This window comes from Aplysia californica, unplaced genomic scaffold (assembly GCF_000002075.1).
Source record: "Aplysia californica isolate F4 #8 unplaced genomic scaffold, AplCal3.0 scaffold00190, whole genome shotgun sequence".
NCBI classification, from domain to species: Eukaryota; Metazoa; Mollusca; class Gastropoda; order Aplysiida; family Aplysiidae; genus Aplysia; species Aplysia californica.
In genome coordinates this window covers 923,044-938,984 of record NW_004797460.1, presented here as the reverse complement: position 1 = coordinate 938,984, position 15,941 = coordinate 923,044, and the positions used below count along the sequence as shown (strand labels likewise).

At 39.6% G+C, this 15,941-nt stretch overlaps 1 protein-coding gene across 1 annotated transcript in view; it reads left to right on the top strand.

The window, feature by feature from the left end:
* The window catches only part of LOC101858342 (probable protein S-acyltransferase 23), a 39,417-nt gene that overhangs the window by 5,320 nt on the left and 18,156 nt on the right, over positions 1-15,941 (top strand). Inside the window, exons 2-9 of the mRNA XM_013082724.2 lie at positions 4,878-5,000; positions 8,634-8,751; positions 9,382-9,547; positions 10,058-10,191; positions 10,887-11,029; positions 12,230-12,326; positions 13,538-13,690; positions 14,785-14,957. Of these exons, the coding sequence (XP_012938178.1) occupies positions 4,878-5,000; positions 8,634-8,751; positions 9,382-9,547; positions 10,058-10,191; positions 10,887-11,029; positions 12,230-12,326; positions 13,538-13,690; positions 14,785-14,957 (1,107 nt within the window). The remainder of the gene's footprint in view (positions 1-4,877; positions 5,001-8,633; positions 8,752-9,381; positions 9,548-10,057; positions 10,192-10,886; positions 11,030-12,229; positions 12,327-13,537; positions 13,691-14,784; positions 14,958-15,941) is intronic.

Below are 15,941 nucleotides of genomic sequence, written 5' to 3'. Positions count from 1 at the left end.
CACTAACTTTGGTGTTTTTTTTCAAGGCGCCGGACTGTTGTAGTGTACTGTGTAATTATTTTTTAGGCCCACTGTGTGAGTCATGACTTCGTGGTCGAGAGAGGCAATTTTATCCTTTATAGAAACCTAAGCTATAGCACATATATCAAAAACAGAAGTTTATGAAAGTGAGCTGAAACCGTATTCCCCTGAATATCCATGTCAATTGTAAACAACTGAAACAGGTAAAGGAGTTTATATGTCTTGGCAGTACTTTTTCTGAAAATGGGTCCTTAGACAGAGAAATAGAAATGCGAATTCAAAAGCTAACGCTGTCACCTACCAGCTCGCACCCTTCCTATCCCATCCAAACATCTCTATGGACACAAAGAGACAGCTTAGCTCCTCAATATTCATACCAATTATACAGTGCCAGACGTGGACATTAAGTAAAACCCGTGAAAGGAAAATCACCACATACGAAATGAAATGTCTCTTCAAAACCCGTAAGATCACAAGACGAGACAGGCAGAAAAATGAAGAAGTAAGAGCAGCTATCGGCATTGAGTCCTGCCTGCATTATATAGCAAGGCCCACGCAGCGCCGATGAGTGTGACCGAAATCGGGGACTCTTGTATAGGCGCTGCGGGCTTGTTTTACCGGACCCGTTTTCTCACAGTGCCCTATTTTCATTCACTCATACGGGCTTGTTTCTCAATGGATGAAAGCAAAACTTGGCAGCCAATGAAAAAAGAGGTCAAACTGGTCACATGCGAAAAAGAAAACACGTAGGTTACTTGGTTATGGTGCTGTTCGTGTCCGAAGTTGGAGCACTCGGCTACACCAGATTTGGTTGAATTTTGGATTTCTTTTTCACAACCTTGGTTGACAACCTTTTTCCTTTATTGTCTTCAAATTTTATTAATTTATGTTGCATACTTTTTGCGTACCATTGCAAAACACCACCCAAACTCGACTGCATTCGGGCATTCCACTGAGTAGGTCGGGCTAGCCGGCGTCGAGTGGAAAATTCCATGACGTCATAAAGAAACAGGTTGGGGAAAGTCTACTGCGCGAGAGAGACGAGGAAACCGTGTTCGCTAGTTCGGCTTTCCAAAAGCTAAAAAGCACTTTTTAGGCTTTATCTTTATGCCTGCATGAAATTTATTTGCTATGAATATGATAAAAAGACTTTCTGCATACAAAAAAATCGGGGAGGAGAGATCACATTCTTGCGTTATCGATCGATGTCGACGGTTCTCTCGATCCTGTTATTCCCCCGACCTAGATCTACATGGACTCGTCAGTTTAGTGCCAAGGAACAGGAATTATAATACTACATAGTAGTTATGATAGTAACTTACATAAATTCATAGAATGGCTTTCTAGTTAGTAAGGAACAAAATATAGATGAAATCTAAAGAATTGGTGACTGAGGGGTCTTTTTTATGTATGATTACTAGTATTTTCCACCAATTATGTACCGGTACGGAGATGGGTAAACTTCTGCAAGAAAAAGCATTGTGGACACCGAACTGGAGCCACAACCACGTTCTGGGGGGGCGCATCTTGTGTATTTCAAATGCTAAGGAGGTTCAAGCAAAATTTAACAAATTCAAATAAACCCAACAGGGTCAGTACACTTTCTCTTATCTTCTGTTCCATTTCAGATGTTTGTTTGCTTGCATTCACTATCTGTTTTTGGTGCCTGTACACAGAGCACACCTGGTATGTTATGTTATACAATTATACACAAAAATTTTGCAAGAAAAGTTAATGGATATCCCATTTTAGTAACATACCCAGGATACATTTTCAACATTTTCACTCACAGTGATAAAAGAGCCTTTCATACCAAAAAAAATAACAGCAGATTTGGAATCTGCAGGAAAAAATACAAAAGATGGCCAAATTTCGTAGATATATTTTAAAAAATAAGAAAGTTGCAGGAGTTTGAATGTTTGCCGCAAGTCCTTGGCCTAAAATTTCTATGAATTTTTTTACACATTTCCCCTGATATTTTAAAAACTACTGCAGATACATCAAATATCTGTATAGATATAGGTTTTGCAGGAAAAACTACAACAGGCTGCCAAGTTTCATTCATGTATTCCGTTTACTACGGAATTTTTGATAAAAAGTGCCTCAATACACCCAAAAATGTGGACAGTGTTTTGGGATTTTTTCCTTATACTGTAGTCTCTGCCTAAATGCACGCCATACAAAAGCACGCTCCGCTCAAACGCACGCCTTCGTCATCTGACGGGTTTTTTACCATTTAATTTAGACGTACAAACGCACGGTTACTCCCTCTAAACGCACGCTCCGATCTGCGAAACACGCCGACAAGTTAAGCTTGGCAAGGGGAAATTTCCACTACAACCTGCACAGCCTGCATAAGACAAGCTAGAATTTACTAGAAAACCGGATATTTGGTGAGAGTGCCCCTCACGCTGTACAAAGAGAGTAATGGACAGCGTTTACACATCCTACTTTCCACTGTCGCACAGGTCTCGATCTAGGGCTGGTCGGCTAAATGTTGGAAGGGGGGATTGGGGGGACTGAAAAGTTTTTTGATTGGTCACTGGAAATGTATCTTTGAGAGAAGGTTTCTGGCTGGTGTTTGAGTGACTTCGTGTAATGTTTAGTTAAATCTAGGCCTGATGCGCGACACGCGCGAATGCCGTAAAACACTAGACAGGCCTCTATAGGATTTTAAAGATTAGACAAGGAAGCCTAATCAGCTGTACTCGAAGAACTTATAACGTACTTGTTTTACGAATCACAAGAGAAAATGTTTCTCGGGGATGATTCTGCATGAATTTAGGGTTGGGGGTGGTCGCTTACGTGGCTGGTTCGTCGTCTCTATGACTATGACCAACAGTTTCCTCTTAGGCTATCTGTTCCCGACGTTTACAGTGCATATTCATTACATTGAGTTTGTCTCCCCCCCCCCCCCCCCCCCACCTCCATTCAACGCCTTTGTATTCTTAACCCGTCGGGGAATCCTTCACAAAACAGTCACGTGTCGTCACATTATCTGCCAAAATGACCCCCTCCTCCAAGGGAGGTCACTAGAGTAATAAGGAATTGAGATGACTGCGTCCCTTCCTCCCCTTGCAAAGGTTCATGTAAACGCACGCTCCGTATAAACACACGCTTAGGAGCCCTCCCGAGCATCGTGTGTTTAGGCGGAGACTATTGTATGAGAGTCACCCCAAAAAAAATTCATTTAAAAAATCATAACTTTTTATTTATGAACGAATTGTCAAAATTCAAAAACTGTGTTACTCAGCAGAGATAAGGCTATCATATGCACATTGTTTTGTTGGCTTAAAAGCAAAAAACAAATTTCATGTTTCTTGCTACATTATATAGAAAGACAGAGAAAAAAATGGTTTGGCCACCTGTTGCGTGTATGTCACTTGGCCAGCAAGTCTCGAGAGCCTACAACACCAAGCACTCAGGCTATTGCTATAAAGGAAGAGGAAGGCCATGCAAAAGATGGATCGAGGGTGTCAAGGAAACCCTGAGATAACATAATATCACAACTAAAAGAGCTTCGGAGTTGGCTTACCATAGAAAACTGCATCTTCCCTCGACGCTTAACGGCAACAGAGGATGAAAAAGTAAAAGTAAAGTATAGAAACCTACAAATCGTATGACTGTTTGTGGCTGATCAAGTCAAAGGACTATAGCTATATATAGAAGTTTAAAAGACAAAGCACATGAACATTTGGTTCGGTTCACAATTCAAATTGGCAAAACAGCCAACCGAAAAAGAAAAAAATCCCCTCGGACAGCATTCCGAAAGGAATTGAAAAAATGTTGAAAGTTCGAAGACTTTGGGGGAGGAGAAGATGTTTATTGTCATGTATGTGCCCAAGCTGTGGTATTTCAATGAATTACTCTTTTTAAGTTTAAGGTGTTGACCTCTCATTCAAAGGTCCCGGGTTCGAATCCGGGTAGCGCCCGAAAAATTTTCTTCTCTAAAATTGTCTCCTTTCCCCTCCTTTCCTGCTCTCTATCAATGTTCTGTTGTCTGCTTTCCTTTCCACTTTCTGCCCCCACCCCGTGACCTCCTTTGCCCCCTTCTCAGGGCTCTTGACTCTTTCTGCAGCCTTTCTACTGCTACTCCTTGTCTCCTCCTTACTGCTGTCTTTCTGCCACACCCCTGGTCTTCTGGTAGGAAAGGTCTTCACCTAGCTTTCTCGGACAAGGGTGAAAAATCTCGGAGGGCCCGTGTGCAAGTTGCGCATGTTAAAGATCCCTTGGTGGTCTAAAATTGATAAGAGTAGGCTTCGGCGCCACCCGGGCAAGATTCAAAATTTCTTACCAACTGAAAATATTAGGTGTGTCCCGCGCGCTCATATGACCTTATGCAGTTGCGAGCGCCGTAAAACACTTTACAAAAACAAAAAAACAAAAAAATCTACTTGATCAATTCAATTTACAGGTCTGTTGGACGCTTTAAAGACTTTGTAGGGGGTTAGGTATTAAATGCTTACCAAATTAGTTTTGAGGCTGAATGAAGATTGAATTTCCCCACTGCCAGGTGCTTTATTTATCGTACTGTTTGCGTCAAATATTTTCTGAGTTCTTTCATGTCATTCTTGGGTAACATTGTAATCTTTGGAACTCCCTATGCCCTATGTAGCCAGTGGGCATTTCTGCTGTATTGTAAAGGCACAATGGGAATTTGTACTTGCATTTATGTTACTGTAAAGTGCCAAGAGCCTTGTAGGGGAGAAGGGACATAAAAATGATCCACTAAATTTTATTTAATGTAATAATTATTACTGATGACTGATGAAGATTTAATGTAAGTTTTTGATTTTGTTTACGCTATCTGTAATCTGTTTGTTACATTTCAATGTTTTTTCCTCATTCACTTTCAGCAAGTTGATTCCTGTGCAGACGCTAGTGGAGCAGCAAGGCCTGTCAGTGTTGGCGCTTCGTGATGACAAAGGCCACACGCCTGCGCACTGGGCCTGTCTTGGGGGACACACTAGTATTCTCAGGTGAGTAGGAGCTTGAACTGTGACCAGGTTTCATTTAGAATTCCAATTTAAAAAAAAAAAAAATTTTGTGGGGGGGTTCTTTTTTGTTTTAAAGTTTGTTTTGTTTTTGTAGAGGTTTTACACAACTGCTTAATAAGGTCATATGAGCGCCAGTTTTAAAGTTTAAGAAGGGACACACAGGAGGGGGAAAGGAGAGAGGAGGGCTGTATTTTATTTTTGATATCATAATTTTTATTTTCTTTCAAATAAATCTTTCAGTCATTTGTGTCGTGACATGGTGGAATCAAGCTCTTAGCAATTTTGGGCATATGTGTACAGTAGAACATGACTATAGTGGCACCCGCGACAGCGTGACCGTACCGGAATCCCCCCCCACCCTTTTTTTTTGGATGTAAACTGAATTACCTGTGCTCGGGTTTAGCGGGGCAAGGAAAGGCACGAAGTCGAATACCACAGGAGAGATTGAGCAAGCTCTAGCAGGAGGAAAGGGGGCTGTAGGCGGGCTCCAAACAGGCAGTCAGCGGTTCGGCGTTGTACGAGGGAAAAGCGGAAAAGGTCCATAAAGGCAACAATCTTTGTCCTATTATAATTAAAATGTAACACTTCATACCTCAACTTGTGCTTTATTTCTCAATGTAATCACCATCCCGCTGGACGCATTTTTCCCATCTTTGGATCAGGGAGAAGATACCCTCCCTGAAAAAATTTTCGTCAAGGGATGTCAACCAATCTTTCACGGCTTCCACGAGGTCTTCGCCGTTGGTGAATCGATGTTCAGAAATATGGCGTTTCATTGGTCCAAAAGGTGATAATCTGTTGGGGTGAAGTAAGGACTGTGAGGGGGTGTGCAGAACTTCCCAGCCAAACCTTTGGATCCTGTCTTTCGTAGCGTTTGCGGTGTCTGGCGTTGCGTTGTCATGCTGCAAAATGACCCCGCTGGACAACCGACCTGGTCTTTTTCGCCACACAACCTCTCTCAATTTATCAAGAATCTGGCAGTATCTGTTAGCATTAACAGTTTGTCCTGGTTCCAGAATGTCAAGAAGCAAAACACTCATAGCGTCCCAGAAAACCGTGGCATGAGTTTCTTCACCGATGGCTGAATTTTAAACTTTTTCGGGGGGGCAGGTGAAGACGTGTGCTTCCAAACCATTGAATCCCTCTTCTTTTCAGGGGTCATATGGTGTATCCAAGTCTCGTCTCCTGTAATAATGCTTCTCAGAAATGCTTCATCGTATTGTTGGGGGTCTCCAGATGCATTCATGACTCCCGTGACAGCTTGGCAACAACGATTCAACAAAGTCTGAGACGCTTCAACACGTTGCGTCTTGTGGTCAGCTGTCAGCTCTTTTGGGACCCATCGAGCAGAGCACTTTTGATAGTGCAGCTCATCAAACACTATCCTATGGACAGTCTACTTTGAAATGTTTAGCTACTCGGAAATTTCGAAAATTTTTAGGCGCCTGTCTGTTTGAATGAGTTCGTTAACGCGACTCTTGTTGTCCTCAGTCTTGGCAGAAAAACAAGGTCCAGGGTGAACTTTGTCGTTGACATCCGCATGCCCGGCTTTGAACTTACTACACCATTCATATAACTGTGACTTTGCCATTACTTTCTCCCCGTAAACTGACTTCATTTCAATGTGTATTTCATAGGTTTGAGACCTTTTGTGGTCAGAAACCGAATGACAGACCTCACTCCTACCCTTGACCAATTTTCCGAGGGGGTAGCCATCTTTGGAGAACTGCTGTGTTGGTTTGCTTTGTACAATGCTCATGGTGCTCAATCGGGAAATTCCTAAATGATTGTTTTACAAGTGTGCATTTACAGAATGTGAAAATATTGAATAGTTTTCAAATTACAAATTCTGGTTTTCCGTGAGACAGTCCTCGTAATTGGCCAGTCCAGGGATGAGTGAGGTCGGACAGGCGGCAGAGAGAGATGGTGCAGAGAGACGCGTTATGTGAGTCACTTCAAAAGTGATGTGCTGTAGCTTAGACACTCAGTATGAGAGCGTATAGGCCATCGCCCTAGGCCTAGGCTAGGCCAAAAAGTAAAAGAAAAGGAGAGCCTATAGTGTGTGATTCCTGATTCATTGAATTGTGATCAATGATGCTGTTAGGCATATGCACGCATCGATTTCTCCTGTTCAACAGTAGGCCTAACGGTACGATAGACAGCTGAAGCAAGGAGACCGAAGAAAAGATGGCTTCCAACAAAGACAGAAGGAGGCTTCTCACTCGAATTAAAGGCTGAGAAAATCATGACAAGAAAAGGAAGAAAAATGTAAAGTGCAAATTTTATTGATATGGAAGGGAGATAACCATGTATATTTTAAAGAATTTTCTGTAATTTTCCCTTTGCATTCCTATAGCGGGAACTTGCCTACAGCGGGATTTTTCTTCTGGAACCAAATGTCCCATTATAGCCGTGTTCTACTGTAGTAGGCCTATTGATATAATTTCATAGCCTGTTCATTTGTCTTGCTTTTGATGAAAAAATACCAATCATTTTGGAACAGAAGCTGAGACGTATATTCTATTAAAAGAGATGGGGATCGCCTGGTGTCCGAGGTAACCTATAAGCAAGAAAAACGCTGCAAAGTTTGATGACTTCTAAACCTTAAGTGTCCTTGGAAACTACAAATTTTTGTACTTTTGATCAACTACTGGATGGGCCTATTGGTTGGTCTCATGGATAAAGGACAAACAGATTGGAGTTGATAGGCCTATTGGTCAATTGGTCTGTTTTGAGAAGAACACAGCCCGATAGAACTCAATGTATGTCAGTAAAACCCACAAATAAATGTGAGGCAGCATAGTGAAACCTGGTGCTCGTCAAAAATCTGAAAATGAAAAAATTGTCAATTTTCTACAGGTTTGGGAATTTTTATCAAATTTTTTAGGTGGGGGGAGGAGACTCAACTCCTTTCGTGCCCATTAAAGAACACATTTTTGATTTCTGTGTGAATTTGACTGAAGGACATCGATCAAAGGCACAGAATATGTACATTGTCAATTTTTAAGGACTCAAGCTATTTGAAGTTTACCAAACTTTGGCAGTCATTTTCTCTCTAATTTTACCTCTGAAAACAGGCAAACTCAAGCTCCTTCAGTCACAAATATCTCATCTTCTATTCGCAATAGATGGTTATTTTTACATCGAAAGCTAGGCAAATGAATAAGCTTTCAGATGATACCAATAATGCCACATACCCAAAAATTGACGAGTGTCTGATTCCACAACGTCATGACATAAATGTGTTTCTATGATGATACTATATGGACATTAAAATGTGTTGAGCCCCCCCCCAATTAAAAAAAAAATGCATTTCCGCTTTTTACTGTCCCCCAAACTTTGTTCTTGTTAAATTTATTATTGCTTTTTCTCTTTAAAAAAAATTTTTTCTTTGTGACAGGATAGCACTTAGTTATGTTTTTATACGAAGCTGGCATGTGTTTTGTTTTGAAAGTTAGAATGATTTTGTGGGCAACTGACCGGTGAATGTAAATCCTGGTGGATATAGTGCATTCACATACATTATGCATCATTTCACCTGTTTCAGACATATGCTGGCACTCATTCATTTTGTCATATCTTGTACCTCTGTTAGAAAATCTTCCTCCTTTGCAGGTACATGATAGAGAACAAAGTTGCCATTGATGAGGCTAGTTCCAATGAACTCGGAGCTCACCCTGTTCACTGGGCTTGTGTCAATGGGCACATTGCAGTGGTGGACATCTTGACCCAGGTAGTTATCTTTTATAATAACTTTAAAATGACAGTTTGTCAGTTTCTAGTACTCTACAGTATATATGGGACTTAGATAACTTTGTAATGTGTGATCCTTTCAAGAGGGGAGGGGGGAGGCTTCAGTAAAACTTTCATTCTCAGAACAAGGATGTAATGGAAGTTGGGACTCCCCAAAAGGCTTAAGAATTCCCCCGTTTTACATTTTAAAATCAACAAAATTCGTTATATTAAATAAAGGCTTAAGCAAGAGAATTCTCACCAGATTCACATATAGAGCAAACAACCCCTTCCTTGTCTTCGTTGTGACTTGTTCAGAACAATTGCTCACATTGGTCACATGTTTTTCCTCACAAAGACATTTGCAGTCAACGAAATTGAAGGCTGGATCTCACTGCCTGGTAACTGAAGAGATGTCATTTTTGTTTTTAGATTAAATAGATATATATCTAGATTTCTACACAGAAAACACAATGTATTGTGTGTATGTATAGTATGTGTTGCTACTTGTATTTGCTATGCACTCAGAGCATGTGATGTATTCTTTGATCAGGGTTTAGCTTTATTATTTGAATGTCATTTATTATTATTATTATTATTATTATTATTATTATTTATTTTGTGTCTGTAGGTGGGTGTGGATTTGGATGTGACTGACAACAAACACTGCACTCCTCTCATTGTGGCTGCTCAGTATGGCCAGACCATGCTGGCCGGCTACCTCATGGGCAAAGGGGCACGACTGCAGCTGACTGATAAGGATGGCGATAATGCTTTACACTGGGCTGCCTTTAAAGGTGAGAGATTTTCATTTCAGTTTAAATGTGAGTGCCATTTTTCTGGGCATTTACTTCCAAAATTTCTATCTCTGGCAAAATGAGGCTGTCGTTGTTCTCACTTGCTGTAAACTACAGTCACCTGTGGAAATTATTTCTGTATCTTCCCATAAGAACACCAAAGAAAGGTAACACTTCGCTTGATTCTTATAGTAAATCAAATATACCTATTACTTGTACAGAAATATCCCACAAATGCTATAAAATCATCAAAATCATTGCTAGGAGCAGATTGTGACAGTGAACAGGTACCAGTCATGTGAAAGATGCAGTTATAGTTGAAAAAAAAAAAGATTAAGTCAAAGCACCAAGCAAAATTTCAAACGAGTCTTTTGAGGAAAAGTCTAGAATCTAAATAACATTTACTCTATTAATGTACGTAATATATTTCAAGTACTAGTATGTGTTAGTAATGCTGAAGAATTCATTGTAGTTTCATAGTAAAGTCATTCGTTCTGTCGCTGTTGACAGGCCACAATGAGCTCATGCGACTGCTGATCTACTCTGGCTTTAACCCGCGACAGAAGGACAACTATGGCCAGACTGCGCTGCACCTGGCCTGCATAAATGGTAACCTCACTGCTGTCAGGGAACTGTGTGAGCAGGTGAGTCTCTGAGATAGCACTGTCACCCCACCCCTTTAACACTGCCGGAGAAGCTGTGTGTGCCAACAGGGGAACCAAGCCGGACGGCTGAAGATATGATAGAATAGATACAGATCTTAAAGTGTGATACAGTGGAAAAGAAGAAGAATAGCACTGTCAGTTGTAGAATGTTCATGGTAAAAGTAAAGAAATTGCCCCCCCTCCCCCCATGTAGAACAGGCTTGATCTTGTGCACAGGTCAGGGAATTTGCAGTGTAGAGATGCTGATTGAAGTGTAGAGTGTATGACTCTTTAAGTTTTCCTTCCAATTGTAACTCATTGTGAAGCTTTAGGATTTGAGGTAGTGTCTGTGGGTGGTTGGCTGGTGTTATGGTGTGGTGTGACCCTTCTTTCCCATCAAATATTTCTCCTCCTCATCTCTTGTCCTTCTTTTTCTGTGTATGTTACACTCTAGTAACACTCTTAATCTTCAGCGCTTGTATGACCTGTTTGTGTTGCAAGAGCTGTAACACTCTTACTGAAGCTCAAAAGGCAATGTTTCAGCAATTTTTAATCAATAGCATTCCTTTTGCTTGTTTGTTCTCTATCTTTTTCTCTTGTCTAATAATTTTGAAATTTAAAAAAAATGTTTCATTTTCAATCTGTTCCTCACACAAAAGAACTGCATACTGTGACTTATAATGTTTTTCCCCTAGGACGGTGTGGAAATCGACTTAGCGGACAATAATGGAAAAACTCCCCTGATGCTTGCACTGGGTCGCAAACATGACCCAATTGTGGCATACCTCAAGACAGAAGTGCAGACGAGAAACAGCTTATTGCCCCGTATTGACTGTTGGTCAGTACCCTATGAATGGGGGGGGGGGGGGGGGTTGTTGCTTTTTTTTTTGGTGGAGGGTTCTTCTCTTTTTTTCGTTCTTTACCATCCTTTTCTGTAATTTATTATTCAGAAGATCAAATCTGTGGTGTCTCCAAAGTTCGTTCACATTTGACATCGGATGTAGTCTGTGTGTCTAAATGTCTTTTGCTCTTTATTAGAGGTGAAGCACAGGAGTCTGGGGAGGTGGTGTAGGAGAAGAAGAATAAACGTTTTAGAAATACATTGATTGACTTGATACTAGAGAATAAGAACTGTAAACCAAATTCTAAATTTGAGTGGAGCTCTGTGCAGCCTAGTGTGCAATGGTGAACGCTTTGTGAGGAAACGTAAATAATTGAAATCAGGAAAGTTTTTTTTACCGTGTAAAAGCTACTTTGTGATGGTCAGTAACAGTTTAGGTTATGTTTTGAGTTTTTTTCAAGATCAATACTCCAAACATTTTAGAGTGATCACAGATTTTGTGCATGTCATCTCATGCTCCCTTCATCTGTCCAACTCTAGTTTTGAGTATCTGCTCTCTTTCACTTTCATGTTTTCTCTGTTTTGAGGTCCATCTATGACTTTACTTTTCCTGTCATGTGAATGCTGACACCTAGACATAGTTTCGACTTTCGATCTTTTACTTTTGGTCTTTGCAGAGGCCCAAATGAGGTTTCTGTCTTTTAATGGTTAGGGAAGAATAGAAATAAACAAAAATGGTCTCAAATTTCTAAGTCATATGAGATTTCAGTGCTCAGCTGGCATGTCAGTGTCAGGAAATACATTTTACCCAAGTGTTTATTGATATATTATATATCTGGACATGTTGAAGCATTTGGCCACTGTGATGTTACCCCTGGAAAATAAATGGCTGCGCGTGGAAAGTTTTAAAGTCAGTTTGGCGATTACTTTGGCCTTGAGAAAAGACGACAAGAAAAAAAGTAGCCTTGCGTTTATTCGCCATCAGTGCACCATCTCGTATTCCGTTGAACAGTGGTTTGGAAGTTTAGTGCCAGGACATATGAGATGATATCTTGAGTTGAAGTGGTCTTTGATAGTTTGAAATTAAACCGTTTTTGGCCTCTCCTATGAAATATGTATACTGGATGATGGCACCTCTGTACCAGAAATGATTGCTATGTATGCTGAAGATGGAAAAAAATGTTTCTTTTGTCTTAGGGCCATTATCTTTGGACCACCGGGCAACAGTAAAGGTGCTCTATTATTCTTCCTATTTAATGTGGTGTTCTGGGGATACCCAATGTACATATTCAAGGTGAGGATTTTGACTCTTTTGTACAATTTATCAGTTGAAATGTTTTTAATGAATTTTTGTGTTGCTGCATTCATGTTATTTTAACTATTTGAGTAGGCTCGCATGGTGAAAGATTTGCTGAGATTGTGGTACAGTAATGAATGTGTCACCGCGCGGTGGAATCAGACGCTTGCCAAGTTTTGGTCATATGGAGTTATTGGTATAACTTTAAAGTTTGTTCATTTGTCTTGCTTTTGATGAATAAGAAAATATCTATCTAAATCGAGATATTTGCTATTGAATAAAGGGGGGGGGGGGGGGGTGTCTTCAGTTGTCAGAGGTAAAATTAATTGAAAAAATGGCCTTCAAAGTTTGGTGACTTCCAAAGCTTGAGTGTCATTGGAAACTGCAAATTTCCTTTTTTTTCGTTATTATTTTGATTAACATTTTAATAATATCCACACAGAAATGTTTTTTAAATGGATATATAAGGTGTTGAGCAAAACAAAAAAATCTATGGAAATTGCCCAATGGGCGGAGAAATGTGTTTCTTTGATTCCAATATTTTTACTAGCACCTGATTTCTCCACGAGGGAACACATATTGACGGGGTTATATACTCCAACCACGTAACTGGCTTCTTGAAAACTTTTCTTCACACAAAAGAATACTTTTTACTTTAATTAATGAGAAAAGACACAAAACTTAAGCGACAGTACTTTTGTATTATTTGTAGTGTATATTGACTCATGATTTTTATTGAGGTCTAGCAGGTCGACTTTGACATTGTTTATAGAACAAAAAAATGTTGACCTGTTTTTTTCCTTTAGCATAGTCAGATATACTTTGTAATTCTGTCTTTCTCTGCAATTTTCATTCACTTTTAGTATTGGTATCTATTTAAGACTTTCCTGTTACATCATGGTTTTCTGATTGAAAGGTTGTGGGTAGGTGAAGGGTACTACTGTTAGGCCCTATTTCTTTTCTTTCCATCTGTTCTTCCTGTCTGTCTTTCTTGTTTTTTCCCATAACTAAATGACCATTATATCGAGGATTTGCTTCTGTTTACTAAACCCAACAAAACAAAGTATGGAGCTACCTGTTTATTTTGGGCAATTAGCGTAATTTCAACCAGATTTTGATTTTTTTAGTTGCTTTTCATGTAGTTTCATTTTTATGCAACATTTTTTACTTGACTGTATTGTAATAGTTGTGCCTCTCTATGTTCCCAGTGCTTGCCGGTGACGTGGTACGACCTGCAGATATTTCACATCTTGTTTATGTTCATCAACGTGGCCATGTGGGTGTGCCTGTACCATGCCAACACCATCGACCCTGGGTACTTGCCAAGGAATATTCCGGAGTATGATTTAGCCATCAAACAGGTAGGCCCATGAAAGATTATTTTGTACAAACGGTTTTGAGTTGTTTGTGACTGTGGGTGTATGGAGAACACCACTGGTGTAGGTTCTACGTCCTTTCTTTTTCTTTGTTGTTTTTGTCTGTCTTTCTTTTTCTTTGTTGTTTCTGTCTGTCTTTCTTTCTTTTCCACTGTACTAATTAGCTGTTATTGTGTTGAAGTACTTCTCTTTACTGAAATAAACAAATTAATTTTTTTTGGGTCTTACAATGTCTATGGTACTCTTGGAAGAAGGAAGCACTTCTCAGATATTTCAGGTGTTTGAATACCTTGTACATTCTTAGCTTTTAAAAATGTTTTGCATCCAGTTAGTGTCCCTCGTTTATTGATGGCTGCCATGATGTGATCTGCCTCTTTTTCTTGTTCTTTGTTATTTTTATCATTATCTACATCTACATGTTGCTAATGTCACAATAACTCGACATTATTACTTGTCATGTCCCTTTGTTATTCTTGAAATATTTCCCTTTGCTTTGCCTATTTAGTTCGTTTACATTGTTTAGGTTGTTATATTTGACCCATAATTAATCATTTTGAAAGTTAAGCATGTGGCTCTCTTTCATTGGGGCAAATTTCTGAAAGGAAGAGGAAAATAGAAAAATGTATTGTTCAATCTTTAACTTCTTGTTTATTCGTTGTTCAGGAATTCGTTTCTGCATAAAAATGTTCTTCATCCATTTCATTGTCTGCTGTATATATATGATAATGCATTTTTGTCTTGTTGCTCATGGTCTTTATATTTTCTGTAGTACAGCAGTAATCCAGACCTTACCTTGTTTTTTAATTGTCTTTTTTGTGTTGTTTTTAGTTGAAATGGAATTTGATTTTAGGGAAATGTGATGGATGAAATATTGAAAGGAGCGCTCCCCTGGGAGGTCCCAGTTCTTTCCTGTCCTTGTCTTTTTTTTTTTTTTTTTCGTTTGTCTGCATTGTGCACAAAATGACCATTAATTGTGTTGAAACCAACAAAAAAATAAGATTCTGATGCCAACTGAGGACCAGTATGCTGTTTGCATTCAGCACCAAATGCAATAACTGTCTGTTGTCTCTCACTTCCAGGTAGCACATTTTGATGAGTGGAAACAAGGCCAGAACCCGTTATCTCGGCTCTGTCACACATGTCGCACGGTGAAGCCGCTGCGGGCCAAACACTGTCGTGTGTGCAATCGCTGCGTCAAGGAGTTTGACCACCACTGCCCGTACATTCACAACTGTGTCGGCTACTATAACAGGTAGGCTCTTAACTCACTTTTTCGAATCCTGCGTTCCCGAAACATCTGCGAAAGTTCTTTCCTTCCCTCCTTCCTGAGCTTTAGTTGTTAACCTTTTGGGTTTTTTTAACCTCCCATGTCATTAAATAAAAGGGTATTTGTTGATTTTCTTGGATAGATTTCCACAGATTTAGGTGTTGTTTGTCAGATATACAGGGTTAAAGGACAGGCTGTTGTAAGAGATATTGTTTTAATCTTTTTAAACAATCCTAATGTCATTATCATGTTTCTCTGTTAGTGACTCTTTTGGTCAAAGTCACTGTTGTAATTTTTGAAAGTGGGAGTAACTGTAAATGAACGGAGACTGATTTGGAGAGTGGGAGCTGCTGTTGTGTGAAGTTGAAATATTATTGGAAATTGTGGTGCATTTGATGAGGATCTGTTAGTTTTTATTTGCGTTCTTGGGTGGTTTTGTCTCTTACATTGTGAGGATAAATTGTGGGCCTGAAGAATCTGGGTGGGGTGGCTTGTGTTTACTTCTTGATTAAAAGAGTTTTTTTGGGTGAAACATTTTATGAATGCTGATGTTAGTCTTTCTATGTCGTCCGTCCTTTTTTTTCTGTTTTACCCTATCTTCATTATCTCCCTTAGATGTTCCCCTCTCTTGTCTTTACAATTTACCTCCCAAAATGTCTGTCTTTTGAATGTACTGGTTACCTAAATTTCAGCATATTTCTTTTCGGGGGCATGCAGTGGTGAAGGTGCATGAAAGCTTAATTATGTGTTTAGTAAAGGAAAGATTTCAGCTCATTACTGGGGGTCATACAGTGGTGAAGGTGCATGTGTTAGTGGTAACAATATCATGATTATATCTTTCGTCTGAGCATCATTGTAAAGGAAAGATGTATTTGATGTAATATATTTGTGGTGATCACAACAATTGGACCATTCGATGAAAAATCAAACTGCAGTGACACTTGGATGCGGAGATGATGAGCAGCTGAA